At 33.0% G+C, this 15,944-nt stretch overlaps 1 protein-coding gene across 2 annotated transcripts; it reads left to right on the forward strand.

Annotated features, from left to right (window-relative positions):
- The first annotated feature begins 1,955 nt into the window (after window positions 1-1,955).
- On the forward strand, window positions 1,956-8,176 carry LOC145032376 (uncharacterized). Of its 2 annotated transcripts, XM_078981159.1 has the most exons (23): window positions 1,959-2,398; window positions 3,200-3,367; window positions 3,465-3,539; window positions 3,640-3,718; window positions 3,817-3,881; window positions 4,019-4,108; window positions 4,203-4,292; window positions 4,368-4,454; window positions 4,529-4,612; window positions 4,698-4,817; window positions 4,888-4,919; window positions 4,999-5,131; window positions 5,216-5,593; window positions 5,670-6,121; window positions 6,216-6,279; window positions 6,354-6,429; window positions 6,524-6,690; window positions 6,759-6,884; window positions 6,960-7,030; window positions 7,113-7,175; window positions 7,275-7,467; window positions 7,538-7,666; window positions 7,739-8,176. In XM_078981159.1, the coding sequence occupies exons 1-23, from the start codon at window positions 2,141-2,143 to the stop codon at window positions 7,850-7,852; spliced, it is 3,114 nt and encodes a 1,037-aa protein (XP_078837285.1). In that variant the 5' UTR covers window positions 1,959-2,140; the 3' UTR covers window positions 7,853-8,176. The 2 variants fall into 2 exon arrangements, with proteins under 2 accessions (XP_078837286.1, XP_078837285.1); XM_078981160.1 differs by lacking the exons at window positions 7,538-7,666; window positions 7,739-8,176 and having other exon boundaries at window positions 1,956-2,398; window positions 6,960-7,026; window positions 7,275-7,461.
- Window positions 8,177-15,944: the final 7,768 nt, after the last annotated feature.

The following is a 15,944-nucleotide window of genomic DNA, read 5'->3' on the forward strand; positions in this document are numbered from 1 at the left end:
ATGATCAGTTAAAACAACTTATAGGATGACCTCGATACCCGAGCTGAATAGATCAACCACCTCGATACCCGAGCTCAATAGATCAATCAACCTCCTTAATGAAAAAATAGATGGTCTGATTATACAGGTGGACTTAATAGTCAATAAATACGTAACCATTGCCCAGTTGGAAGTAGCATCTGCAAAAATTATTGCAGACATTATTAAGGAGTTATCTGAAAAGATTGACTCTTGCCCTTGTAATAAAGACATTCTTGAGCACATCAAAAATATCTCCATCATAGAACAAAAATCCAAGCCAGGAAAATATTCAGGTCTTAAGAAATACTCACCTCCCAATCCTAGTGTTGGAAACCCTGACTTAGGAAGCTCAAAAAATTCCCAGAAAATTGACATTTTCAGGAAAGAGTAAAAATGAAAGAAACAATCTCTGAGAAACTCGAGAAATATTTCTTTAACCTTCAATTTGAAGATTATGATAAAGCTGACCAAAAACTTATTCAACTTTTATCATTAGAAACTGAAGAATGTGAATCGGTATAATTAATCTTCTTTTTTGAACCAGAGATAATTTCAATGATTTTTTCTGATATTCTTCTTAAACCATTGATGCGATTGGGATGAAGAATTTCTGTGAAAGGTAAATCTTTATCTTCCATTGGTTGAGATTGTTCAATCTCTCTGTTGGCTTTAGAAAGACCAATTTCCAGAAAGTGGTATGGAGAAAGAGTTGATTCTTGAATCCATTCTGGGAGTGAAGAGATGCATCTGATGTAGATCGAATTATCTTTTGCTTTAAGTACTTTCTTTCGAAAGTTCTTAATGGATTCTACCATGCTGATTGGGAAGAATTTGAGTTCTTGAAGGTTGCAACTTGGGTAGATATTGTCGATTAGTTCAGCTTGAAAGGCTTGGTAGACTAATTTTGCATCTGCTCCTTCGAGAAAGTTGAACAGACTTTTTGTTTTCTTATCCGTAGTGAAAAACTTTTCATGAACAAGTCTTCTGGGCATGCAGCTCTTGCTTTCTTCCAGATTGTTCTGAAATCTTCAAAAGAGATTTCAGGATAGTTAACCATTTGTTGAACGTCAATTGGAACGTCAAACCTTTGGTCTCTGTGTGCTTCTTTGACTTTTTGAATTTTTGGTCGAAGAAGTGGTTGGTTAGTCTTGCTTGTATCGTCTTGATAAATGGCAAGGCTTAATCTTGCAGATGTTTCATTTCTGAATTTTTTGCAAGTAACTTTATCAACTTTACAGAAGGTTTCTGTAATTCCACAGTCAGTAAAACAACTTCAAGTTCCAACCTTATCTCTTATAATATAGTTCAACATAATAACAATACTAAAAATCATTTTTTATATTTTTTTTATGAAATTATTATTTAGTTGTTAATAATAATGATTTAGTTATTTTTAATATAAATATTTTTTTATATTCTACGCAACGCGTGGACATTCGCCTAGTATATGATAAACACGCAACCACCAATGTATCATCTAATCATTTGTTCATTACACCAATCTTTTAATTTATTAGTGATTAAAAAGAATACTAGAAGTGATTAGTAGGAGGACATAAGAATATAAAGGAAATGGGCCACAAAAAAGAAATCATATAGAGAATACCAAGGAACAAGTTTCATGCCTTCAAAATGTCTCACATGGCAATTATCACACCGACAAACAATCATGTCAAAAATTGAACAAATTATAATCTCTTTATGAATGAATCATCTTAAATTATATTGTAAACCTTCCAAACATTTTACCAATATAAGTTTATTTACCAGCTTAATCTAGTTATGAATAATCAATTATAATTTGATTTTAAATGGTTAGTTATACAATGTGTAATATATCAAATATAAAAATATTGGTAATTAATTAAAAAAAAATACATAAAAAAAAATACATGAAAAACAGAGTGGCATAGAAGTCAAGGTCAAGTGGTTTGATAGATATGCAAAAGAAAAATCGCAAGACAATCGAGACACACAGTGACTCTGTGTCCTCAAACCGATTTTTGATCTCACATTCTTCCACGGCTCTTTAAACCCTTCAACACCGATCTGAATAAATCTTCACAAATGGGTTTTCGATTTCATCAATTGCTTGATTTCAGAGCCCTGATTTGATGAGATGCAGCCAAGTAGTTTTTCAGCAACTCCATTTGCTCTGATTCCACTCGCTTTCAATCACGGAAATTTGAGCCCCGAGGGTTTTGAGCTTTCCAGGTTTTTGTTCCTAGGTTCGCTTCTGTTATCTCCAGGAGGAGGTAGCGGCAGCGACGGTGCTGCTGGTGGTATGGATTTTTCAAAGGTTGGTGAGAAGTTTCTTAGTTCTGTCCGCTCCGCGAGATCTCTCGGCTTCCTTCCTTCGACTTCAGATCGGCCCGAGGTAATTGGAATGTTACAACTCCCGTTTAGACAAATAGCTATAAGTCTGCCTCACTTGTGTTGTGCTGTAGACTGAATGGGTGAATTGATTTCATTCTAATGGAAGTAGTTTAATAGAACAGATCATGGCCTAGTTAGTTTCACTCTATGCTTTTTGTTAATGAACTGTTATTTACACACACAGAAACTCCCATAACATGCCCTATGCTCCACTGTGGTATAATAATACTGTTTTTTAAATTTGATAAGTAGCTTAAAGTAACATCTTTATGATAATAAATATGTTTTGTTCTGTACTTTGTTGATGTTTTGGAGCTAATGGGAGTGGGCATGGTAACTTTATAATGGGAACTGTGTATACTTTGTAAGTGAAACCTGTTAAAGTTATTTTAAGACTTTCTCATGTAAGCTGGGATCTGCATGATTTCCACAATGGCTACAAACATCTTTGTGGGATTCAATTACCTTTAGATTACAAAGGAGAAATCTTATCAACTGCTCCAAGGCTTGATAAAAGGGAACTTGATTTGTATTTCAATTTGATTGCAAATCATATAAATGAGCTCTAGAAATTTCTCATGGTTGGACAAAGAGAGTATAGAATTTTGTTAGTGCTAAGTGCTGATGGATGAATCATGATTGTCCCAAGTAGGATTGTCACTTTCAACTTAAGGATATAAGACTAAGAGAAAACTAAAAACATGGTTTCCAGAAAAGAGAAGCATACAACTGGTGTATCTAAGTTGAAGGGGTAAGTAAGGTAAATACATGTCTTGTTCAAACAATATGATTTGTCTTACAGGTTCCAGAACGTGCTGCAGCTGCAGCAACCATAGCTCGTGCACTTGCTTCAATCCCTCCACATCAGAGGCACAATATCTCTTCAAGCTCTAAAGAGCTGACTTCTATATATGGAAGTGAGCCACATGATCAAGTACTAGAAGAGCTTGAGGAGGAATTCTATGAAGAGGTTTTGCATCTATGAGATTTCTTCATTAACATTTCAGACTACTTGTATCCAAATGCTTTATATAATAGTTGCTTCCATATCCAAATGCTTTATGTAGGAGTTTGATCCTGTTCAACACACCTTAGAGAATCTCCCATCTGAAGAAAATGATCTTCCATATTTGGAGGGGAAGGTAATTTGATCCACTTTTTATACTTTTCCATGTGTTTAGACTTTAGATATGATAAAGAATGTTTACTTTATCATTTAAATTTACAATTCATTGGGTGTAGGCTGCTCTAAGATTATTACAACTGGATAGAGTAACAGAAAGATTATCACGTCAAGTGATGGAGAATCATGAAGTAATGGGTAAGATTAATGCTATGCCTATTATAATATGATCAAAATTATGTTTTTCAGATTTCATAGATGATGATGATGAAGCTTTGATGTTTATTTTCATTCAGTGAAAGGAATGGATTTGGTAGGAGAGCTTGAGAAAGACTTGAAGGTTGCAAATGTCATTTGCATGGTAAGCAGGTAGTTAGAACTTAGAAATAGAATTAGTCTCGCTATATAAAATAAAAAATGATGATTAAATGATTAAGTTAGTTTTTTTTTTCTTCTTTATATTAGAACTCATTATGCATGTTTATTTTGTATGCACAGAATGGAAGAAGACACCTCACTTCTTCACGAAATGAGGTATCACAGGACCTCATTGTTAACACATATTCTAGAAAGAAGCAAAATCTTCTGGTATTTATTCCACAAATTTTACTTTTAACATCACTAATTTAAGATCACTAACCTTATATTTACATCTAACAAAAAATGTAAAATAAATTCACAGGACATACTTCCAGTTTTATCAGCACTTCTTCGTGCAAAGGACATGCAAGTAGAACTTGAAACCCATGTCAATGAAGAAAATTTCTCTAAGGTGCACTTTTTTTTTTTTAGAATTTCTTTTTGTCATAGCAGTGTAAATCATAAATATACATCTTGTTATGTACAGGCATTCCAAGTCTTGTCTGAGTACCTCCAACTTCTGGATAGCCTATCAGAGCTTTCAGCTATACAAGAGATGAGTCGTGGTGTGGAGGTAAGATTACTAAGATACCCTTCATATACATTAATCATCTATACTGATACAGTCATCACAAATGTACATTGCAGATATGGCTTGGAAGAACTCTACAGAAGTTGGATTCACTTTTATTGGGGGTGTGTCAAGACTTTAAAGAAACAAGCTTTTTGACTGTGAGTGTGTTGAAATTTGCTGTAAAACAACTGAAATTTGTTATTTTTACTTTGTGAAATATGAAATTTATTTCCAATCTTTCAGGTGGTTGATGCTTATGCTTTGATAGGTGATGTTTCTGGTCTTGCTGAGAAGATACAAAGCTTCTTTATGCAGGAGGTTATATCTGAAACACATTCAGTCCTTAAGAACATCATGCTAAAGGTACCCTTAAATCATATGCTTTTGTTGATTTAATTTTTTTTTTTTTTGACTAATTGATTGAACGTAACAGGGTCTTGAAGCTGCTGAAATTCAAAGCACTAGGTATATTTTTTTCCTTGTGTTTTACTATTTTCATCTATTATCACTCCTACTTAAATTGTATTTATTTTTTACATTTCAGGCTCACATACAGTGATCTTTGCACTCGTATACCTGAATCCGAGTTTAGGAAGTGCTTATTGGAGACTCTATCTGTCCTCTTCAAATTGATGTGCTCATATTACACAATTATGAGTTTCCATTCAGAGTATAAGGTATGATTCATATCTTTATTGTAATATTATAATTGTAGTCATGATTTCCATTAATTACAACTGGTTCTTGAATATCTTTTCCAGGTTTCCATGGAGAAACAGAAACAAGATGATGATGCATCTGTTTCAGAATCAAGAGATGATGGAAGTGAAGCTTCAAGCAGTGGATGTGGGTCCCCATGGTTTCACCTTCGAAATGATGCCACACGACATGTTTCACAAACATTACAAAGAGGTCTTAGGAATCTTTGGCAACTCACAACAAGTCGTGTCTCTGTATTACTCTCTTCTACTGCAGTTTCTTCAACAAGCATGCATCAGTTTTTAAAAATATATGAAGATCTCAACACCTTCATCTTGGCTGGAGAGGCTTTTTGTGGGACTGAAGCAGTTGACTTTAGGCAGAAACTGAAATCCATTTCTGAAAACTACTATCTTGCTTTTCACAAACAAAATATACATGTAAGACTTGACTTGTATTCTTCTCTTCATGCTAATAATAGAAATACTGAAAAAAAGATAATGTTTCATATATCAGGCTCTGAAAATGGTTTTGGAAAAGGAGAGTTGGTTCATGATGCCACCAGAGACAATTCAGGTAGTGAGTTTTGCAGGCCTTGTTGGCGATGGAGCTGCATTGACCAGTCAAACTGCCACCTCAGCTAATTTAGTAAAAACTAGAACTAAACAAGGTGGATTCTCACATTGGATTAAAACTGGGAATCCGTTTTGTTCAGAGGCATGTGAAAAAACCAATGGGGTATCTGTATCTGTATCTTCACATAGTAATGGTGATGTAAATTACAGTAATGGCCATGGTCATGCTGATACATCAGAAGATGAAAATGAAGATCTTCTTGCAGATTTTATTGATGAGGATAGTCAACTACCAAGTCGTATTTCTAAGCACAAACATTCAAGAAATCACTCTTTATCTGGTAGCTCTGAAGATATTAGAACACACACAGGGTCATCAATATGCGTTCTAAGGTCAATTATTGTTTCTCTGAAATCTTAATCGATAAGTGTTTTTGCTTTTCAGTGTAGTTGACTAAACTTAAATGTATGTTTATACATAAAATAGGCTGATGGATAAATACGCAAGGCTAATGCAAAAACTAGAGATAATCAATGTTGAGTTTTTCAAGGTATGTATTATGTAATGTAGTTCAATTAATAAGTAATTATTAGGTCTAAACGAGTCAAATCATTACACACACAGGGGATATGCCAGTTGTTTGGGATCTTTTTCCATTTTGTGTTTGAAAGCTTTGGTCATCAGAACACGAATCTTAGTTGTAAGTTGTTTTATCCTTTTTCTCTGTTTGACTAACTTTATTACATATTTTTTTGTCCATTTGTTGATTTTATTTAGTTTGGTTTGGGATTCAGATCGTCTTAAAACAAGCTTATTCAGAATATCTCAAGATTGCAATCAGTGGATAAATTCTTCCCCATCTCCTTCAGACTCCTTAAACAAGTCATCATTTCCTCTTATGGACATCACACCTACTAATCCTTTTTCTACTCATGTCCCCACCACCTCTTTTGGCCTCAAGGTAATAAAATCCAGATTACTTTTATAAAATTTATTACATTTTGCCATGTTTTCTTATTTATGCTGCAGGAAAGATGCACAGGAGCAGACACTATATCTCTTGTTGCTCGATTATTATACAAATCCAAGCCTCATCTTCAATCGATACTTTTGGCAAATAAATCATCAATCGTTGAAGAGTTTTATTCAAATTTGGTATCCTTCCATTACCATATTTAAAAAAAAAAAATCCAAAATGGAGATAATGTAACTGTTTTGATTTTTTAACAGGTGGATTCAGTTCCAGATCTAACAGACCAAATCCATAGAACAACTGCAAAATCACTTCTTCATATTAGTGGGTAAAACATGACAAATGCTATGTAAATCAATATGCATCATGTTCACACTTTTGTTACATGGACTTATCCGATTGCACTGCAGGTATGTTGATAGAATTGCAAATGCCAAATGGGAAGTTAAAGAGCTTGGAATGGAACATAACGGGTATCTTATCTTATCTTATCTTATCTTTTTGTTTAACATGTTTATTTATTTATTTATTAATATGTACAAATAAATGGGTTGTTTGAAATTGAATTACAGGTATGTTGACCTTTTATTGGGGGAATTTAAGCACTACAAAACAAGATTAGCTCATGGAGGCATCCGAACAGAGGTTCAAGATCTGTTAATAGGATACGGACTTGAAAATATTTCTGATGTTTTAGTCGAAGGACTCTCCAGAGTCAAACGCTGTTCCGATGAGGGTCGTGCCCTCATGTTATTGGATCTTCAGGTTTTTATTTTTATTTTATTTTTTTAATTATCAACACTTCTATATTACTAATGTTTGTGTTGCTTTTCAGGTTTTGATGACTGGGCTTCAGCATTTTGTGACTATTAATGTTAAGCCAAAGTTACAGAGTGTAGAAACTTTTATCAAGGCATATTACCTTCCAGAAACTGAATATGTGCATTGGGCACGTGCTCATCCGGTAATTCTTTTCTTTTTATATATTATATATTTTTATAAAATCTAAATGTATGATGTATGATGTATGATGTAGGAGTACACCAAGAGTCAAATGGTGGGGCTAATAAACCTTGTGGCTACAATGCAAGGTTGGAAAAGGAAAAGTAGATTGGAAGTGTTGGAAAAGATAGAGGCAGGAGGAGTGTAAATTACTAAATACAATCTCACAACTCAAAAAAAACCCTCATCAATCATCATCATCATCATCATCATCATCATCATCATCATCATCATCATCATCATCATCATCATCATCATCATCATCATCATCATCATCATCATCATCATCATCATCATCATCATCATATAATATAGTATAACAGTTATCCCCTTTTCCGGTTAAGGCCAGGGGTTGCTGAATTGTGATTTAAAGATGTTTATATGTATGTTCAATATGTATATTTTTTTAAATACATTTGGAATTTAACCTTTTTGAGTGGAAAGTAATTCAAGGAATAAAACATTTTTCTCATGTAGGCATATTATATTTATATATTAATGACTCAAGTATTAGTGATGTTCTATAATAAACTTGTGTTTCCAAGACTTTCTTTTTCCAATGAATAAGAGGATAAAAGTTACTCAGTTAGGTGCCTGTTTGGTAACAAGGAACGGAATTGATTGAACGATTCCATTTCCATTTCTGTCAAAAATGTTTTTTTTTTTTTTTTGGGAGAAGGAATGCTACCTGGGTGTCGATGACAATCATGAATCATCAATATGAAGTGCAAAACATTAAATGGATGATCAAGATAACTCGATTTTTAACATTCGGGTTTGCTAATGTTCCAACAATAAACTGGATTTTAATGAGCATATTGTGATTTATTCTTCGGTGTATGGTTTTGTATCTGAACATGTGAGGGTTTTATATCAAATGGGCAAAATTATTTGGCATTGTACCGTAGATACCAACGATAAATCCGAATGATGTTTGCCATCAAGATGGTGCGATAAGTTGGAGCAAATTGATAAATTTTTAATGAAATGAATATTTGAGTGTGGTTATTTATTTATATAGCATGTAGTTATCATGATAAAAATATGACTTTTTATTTAATTAAAGAATGTTGTAAAAATTGCAAAATATATAAATTTTGTATTGTATGAGCATTTTTGTCATTTTCAATTAATATTATTTTATTCATTATCTTTATTTGCCTACCAAACAACACATATTAATAACTAATTTAATTCCATGGAAGTAACCAAACATGATGACAAAATGATAATGATTCTAACTATTGTATTCTATTCACGTATCATTTCATTCCTTTCGACATACCCTAAAAATATAATTATATGGTTGTTGCTTGTTGGGATTAAAACTCACTTCATTAGAAAATTGTGAACTTTGTGTTAAATAACTTTTGTTTATCAACTTTTATATATATATATATATATATATATATATATATATATATATATATATATATATATATATATATATATATATATATATATATATATACACACACATATATATAGGTTTAGTTTCTATAGAAAACAAAAAACCCTAAAAATCATAAAAATGCATAAAAAAAATACTTAGAGATCACAAAATTTTTTTTGAATTTTTTTTATAAAAAATCGCAGCTTTTTATAAAAATTCGCTGAAAAAAAATAATATATATATATATATATATATATATATATATATATATATATATATATATTTTGTAAAAAAAAAAGTTTTTTTTTTTTCAAATTTTTTTCAGCGATTTTCTTTAAAAATCTGCGATTTTTTCTTAAAAAATGTCAAAAAAAAGTTTTGTGATCTCTAGGTCTTTTTTTTATGCATTTTTATGATTTTTAGGGTTTTTTTTGTTTTCCAAATAACCTTTCCCTATATATATATATATATATATAGATCCGGTAAGAAATTTTTTTTGGTAGGAAGGTAAGAAATTTTTTTTCTACATACTTTTTTGGACGAACAAAATAAATGAATCACTAGATGATTCATTTGTAAGATGATTCACAAAAAAAAAATTCTCAAAAAAACATATTTATGATTTATTTTTAAGTAAATTAAGAAAAAAAATCACTTTTAAGACAATTTTAGTGAATAACAACAAAATCATTGTATAAATGAATCATCGAGATGTTTTTTTGAATTTTTTTCTTGTGAATCATCTTACAAATGAATCATCTAATGATTCATTTTGTTTGTTTGCGAAAAAAATATATAGGAAACAAACTTCTTACTTTCCTACCAAAAATTTCCTTCTTATTTGATCTTGATTCTCTCTCTCTCTCTCTCTCTCTATATATATATATATATATATATATATATATATATATACATATATATATAGGGTTAGGTTCATGTGAGACGGCCTAATTTTGTGAGACCGTGAGACGCATTTTTTTATTTTTTTTATTTATTTTATTTTTTTAAATTTTTTTTAGTTAATTCAAGTTCCGAAAATAATATTTAAAAAAAGAATTTTTTGAATTTTCCATTTATTTTGCATTTTAAAATTATTTTTAGAATATGTACAGTGTAATATTCTATTTAGAATATTTCACGTATTTTAAAAAAAAATAGATTTTTTTTTATTTTTTTTAGTTAATTTAAGTTCCGAAAATAATATCTAAAAAAAGAATTTTTAGATTTTTCCATTTATTTTTCATTTTAAAATTATTTTTTAGAATATGTCAGTGTAATATTCTATTTAGAATATTTCACGTATTTTTCAAAAAAAAAAAAGGGGATTTTTTTAATTTTTTTTATTTATTTTTTATTTTTTTAGTTAATTCAAGTTCCGAAAATAATATTTAAAAAAAAGAATTTTTGGATTTTTCCATTTATTTTGCATTTTAAAATTATTTTTAGATTTGGTCTCACGGTCTCACAAAATTAAAATGGTCTCAAATGAACCTGAACATATATATATATATATATATATATATATATATATATATATATATATATATATATATATATATATATATATATATATATATATATATATATATATGATAAGCTATTTTATTTTGATTTATCATCTTATTATAGCGCTAATAAGTATTTTCAATGTTTGGATAATCTGTTTTATTATAATTCAAACCATATAAGTAATTAAAGTATTTGTTTTTCTTAAACCATATTTTGATACAATACAAGTTAACTATTAAATTGGTTTTAGTACACTGTTATTACAATATATTTAGTCTTTATTGTGGAGTGCAATTGAAAAAGTATGAACCTCGTAATCAAAGTTCAAATTTTAGTTAAATGCGTTAGAAGTTGTCATGAACACTTTTCTAATGGTTTCTTTTCATCTATAAGATTTAAAGTTGTTGTTTTTTTTTTTTAAAATTTTTAAAATTTTATTTATTTATTATTATTATTATTATTATTATTATTATTATTTTTTAAATATCGTTTAAAGATATAACAACAATAAATTCCGAAAATCCCATTAAGATGGAGTAGGGGAAGGTACATGTCTGCAACACTCGTACGTCGAAGAACAACTACATCACATATAAGACCTCGAACATGCACACGAACGAGAACTTATAGCAGAGACAAAAAGTAGAAGAATCAATTAAAAATGAACATAAGAAAAGTTGAGTATGTTGTATGCAAAAATATACACAACAACATAGCCAATAATCCCGATGGGATGGAGAAAGGGGAGGTTGACAACTTTCATTCATATTCCATAGATGACCTACATTACATATAAATGAGAGTGTGTAAAAGAACATACAAGACAAAGAGTAAGTCTATACAAGTTGTAGAAGGAACATTAACAATAGAAAAACATATATGATAAGCCATTAAACAAGAGATACCAACATGAAAAAAGATAGTAAGGCATAAGGATCAAGTACATAATGAGAATTCGGGTGATCTAGTATCCTAATACTAAGCCTCCACACCATCCAATATGAGGTCATGTCCTTAAAAAGATCCAACACCATACAAGACATAGAGTAAGTCTATACACTCTCGGGTCCCTGCACCGCCTCCCACCAATATGATCAATACCCGGGGCCAGACCTACCGGTTACCATTGCAACGCAACATACTCAATTCATCTACTCATTCAGATTTATCAACACCTATCGAGTCTTCAACATGACTGGACCGCCTTACCAGGCCTTCAGCAAATCTGGAACACTCTCAGAACCTTTAGCATGTCTGGACCACCCCCTCCCAGGGCCTTCAGCTTGTCTGGACTGTTCTCCGAGCCTTCGGCTCGACTGGTACGCCCATAGGCCTTCAGTCTCCCCGGACCGCTCAGACCATCGTATCTCGTCCCGAACTATCCTTCATGGGACTTTCTCCCGAACATACTGTTCTAGCACTCAAGGGGTTCCGAACTCTAACTCCATTCCGATCCTGGAATCTTCACCATGGCCTAACCCAGGCCTAACATCAACCATTATCTACCCTGAATCCATGGTCTGCTTCCTACCCCCACTAGTTTGTCACTTACTCATACCAACCCGCACTCATGGCTGACTGAAACACCGCCGACTTCCAAACGGCTAATCGAACTCAAATACTTGTCGATCCTCCCGAGAATTTTCCAACTCTCCCCCACCTAGAACACTGACCTCTAAATACCGGTGACTCATCCGGCCGAGAACAACCGTCTCTATCCCAAACCTTCCTTATCCAAAAACTGCTTTCCTCTGAACAAGTAACCTTCACAAAACTGCTCTCCCGTCAATTGAACATCTCGAATCCCAAAGAAGTCCGACTTCCAGCTGATCACTTCTCACATCGTGAATGCTATACTGAACAACAAGACCATACAACCAAATTCTGACCATCAATCCCTTGGATACTAACCGATTCCTCAATAATTCCATAAACTCGAAAATTCAAACAAATGCAATACCATAAATTATGTGAACAAGACTAGTAGATATAATACTTCATAACAACCATAAGATAACAAGATATTAAGAAGGAAACATACCTGCAGCCGAATCTGACTCTGCCCTGACCTCCTCTGCTATAAGCTGAAATGCACGACCCGAAGCCCTTGGGGGCTCTGCTCCACCCTGACTTCCACCCGTAATCCTCAAAATGGCCGGTGCTGGAGCCTGCACCGGTCCTGCAGTAAGCTGTGGATAGTTGGCCCTCATGTGACCAACCTAATGACACTGGTAACAAATCCTCATATCCTAAACCGGGGCTGACTGACGATAATCCCTCACATAATGCCCCTCTCTCCCGCACTTGCGGCACGCACCTCCAGACCTACAAACTCCGGTGTGATCCTTCCAACACTTCCCACAAGTGTGGCTGCCCTGACTGCCCAAACTGAAATCAACGGTCTTGGACCGTTTCGGAGCCGTCTGCGACTGTACCGGAGACGCCTAAAAGCTTCTTAAGAGCAACTGTATTTAGCCTATAAATAGGGACGAAGCTTATTTTTCCACACCATCTAGAGTTGCCTTGTATACTTGAGAGTTAGAAGTAATATACATACTTGTTTCTTTATCGAAACCTTCTAGCTTTAGTATCTTGCTCACTTACATAACTAGTACATCCAAAGGAGCAAAGTTAGCCTGAAATATATGTAAGTACACTAATATGAATAATGTACTGACTAGTCGAAGAAGGCAACTAGTGAAATGAGGAAGAAGATGAAGTACAATGCATTTCCTATTGTATTGAACACGCAACATAAGTCATTTCATATCTATACAACCACACCGAAGTGTTAAAAGATATTATAGATGAAACATGTAGAAGAACTTATTGTTGCACGCTTAACATGAAAGTCTCACACCTCGATGTATTTCACTATTGATACAATCTTATATACCTGCTCGATGTAGGGAAGGCTACATCGATAATGGTGATCAGATGGGGGGTCGACCAAACCCTACACAATTATCTTTCACGTTGCTATAGCAGTGATATAACGATATATATATATATATATATACACATACATATGTATATATATTAATACTATATGGAAATTAGAAAGTATAGATAGAGTTTTTTTTGGATAGTCCTAAAAACTTAAGTCAAAATCATAAATGGTGGTGGTCCTAGAAACTTGGAATTAGGTCAAAAATGGTATATGTTAAAGTAAGAAAGGGTATTGATCAAATTATTGGGCTAAAAGAACAGATTTCCACTAATTATTGGCCCAAAATCAATTTTTTCATCAAATGAAATAGCCTAGAATTAATTAGCATAATTACATTTTTAGCACCATTATATCGGAATCAAGATAGCAGGAAATAGCGGCGCAATTAGCGTCGCCACGATTATAGACCGCTAAACTTCAAACCTATTATGTTGAGGTCCACTATTCTCTATATCATTGCTATACCACCGCTATAACACACAATTGACTGCACAGTTCATAGAAACATATACATACACATGCTCTCCAATAAAGGGATTGAAAGAGGATTGGATGTGATGGATTTGTCGGACCGAATTTGCTGCTCTTTGCATGCTAGGTTAGCACCCTTTCTCAATTTTTTCTTAATTATGCTTAATTTTTTATTTATTAGAGCATTGCACTTTATAAAATTGTAAAGTACAATGTTGTAATAGTATGTCACACCCCATAAACAACTTGCATTTCCTTCTCTTCCTTTTTTGGTCAATAAGCGTGGTCGATAATTTCAAGGAAAAAGGTATGGAATCTCGGATGCTATACACAATCTCAAATGGGTCTAACTAGTTCACCAAATGAAGTTACAAATTCTACCTCACAAAACCACACATAAATTACGTTCGATATAGCCAAGTAATCCATACAATAGGACATATTGAACTCAACCAAAGGGATATGAGACGGTACCGAGAGATAGATGAAATTGTATGCGAATACAATTGTACAACACAAGCTTTAGGTCAACTCTTGTCTAACTTGCTGCACTTGGTGCATTCCCCACCAACTTGGGGAAAAAGTAAATCTCTCACAATTTCGCGCAGAAGGTAAAGAACGAAAACGATAGTGACAGGATCATTACCGTGGCTGTAGAAATGGTGCGTTTTATGAAAAATGAAATGCATAATGCGAAATATAGACATAAATCTATCCTGGTGGAGGAAGGTGGGATTTCAAGAGTAAAGGTTTGGTAGATACCATTTTGGAAGGCATACATGATACAACCATTGATAGTGTTGTAGTACAGAGGAAGAAGACCACACACAATGTATATGATTATTACATTGAAGACCCAACACATGAGAGTTCTTCTCTGTGCAAATGCAATCGTAATAAAATATATGATGATTTGAAAGAGATTTACGAGCACATGCTAACTCTTGATATTGTCAAAGAAGAAGGGAGATTTATTTTGGATGCTAAGTTGTTGATTAAGGAGTATAATTTTAGAGATCAAAACATAGGAGACGCTTGCATATCCTATATTAGTGAATACTAGGATGAGGAGGAGGAAGGGGGAGGGTAAAATTGACATGCTATTTGCGAAAAGTATACATGTGGCTCTACCACATAATCAAAGAGTCGGGGTGTTAAAAGGAATTATTCAGAAAACATGGACAAAAATATTTTGTTGCATGCGTAAAATCAAAGTTTCACACATAAAAGGATTTTAATGTCATATAAACGCTTGATGTAGGGTGGGGGTGGGGGAGGGGGGGGAACCAAGATCACAATAATTAGACTAGAGGACATGCACGCTATAATTCCTCCATTTATGATGTTTCAAGGCGGATGCATGGATTTTGGTGTTTTCAAGTCTCAAAACTCAGTTGGAAAGATTTTGCTACAATGCAATATGTGCCAAATTTGGGCCACATGACCTTCTATGGTTTGGATGAGCCAAGATCATAATGTTTTTATGTTGTGGTTGTTTTCCATGAGTAGGTTAGATTTCTGAAAGAAACTCTTTTGTTTTTGTTTTGTTTTATTTTCTTCTTGATTGTGGACATGAAAAGTGAAGTATAACATGATGTCACTAAAGTACATGTAATCACTTTAAAACATCTAAACCCTAATGATGAAAACAACTTCAGTCTAAAGCTTAGATGATTTTGGACGATTGTAGTTGTATATATCCATGTTAATGGGATGAATCCCAACATGATGTTTAGACATACATAAAAATAAGAGTTCAACTATGCATATTTACAAGGCACAATTCATAACCGAAAGATATTCACACCTCTCCTTTACTTAAACTTGGAAACCTCTTAAAGTAGGATCATGACTTTTGTAAATGAATTTGAGAAAAACATTTGGAGATTTTGGTATCCCGTTTCAATAAGAACATAA

The sequence above is a fragment of the Lactuca saligna genome, chromosome 2, assembly GCF_052625555.1.
Source record: "Lactuca saligna cultivar CGN05327 chromosome 2, ASM5262555v1, whole genome shotgun sequence".
NCBI lineage: Eukaryota > Viridiplantae > Streptophyta > Magnoliopsida > Asterales > Asteraceae > Lactuca > Lactuca saligna.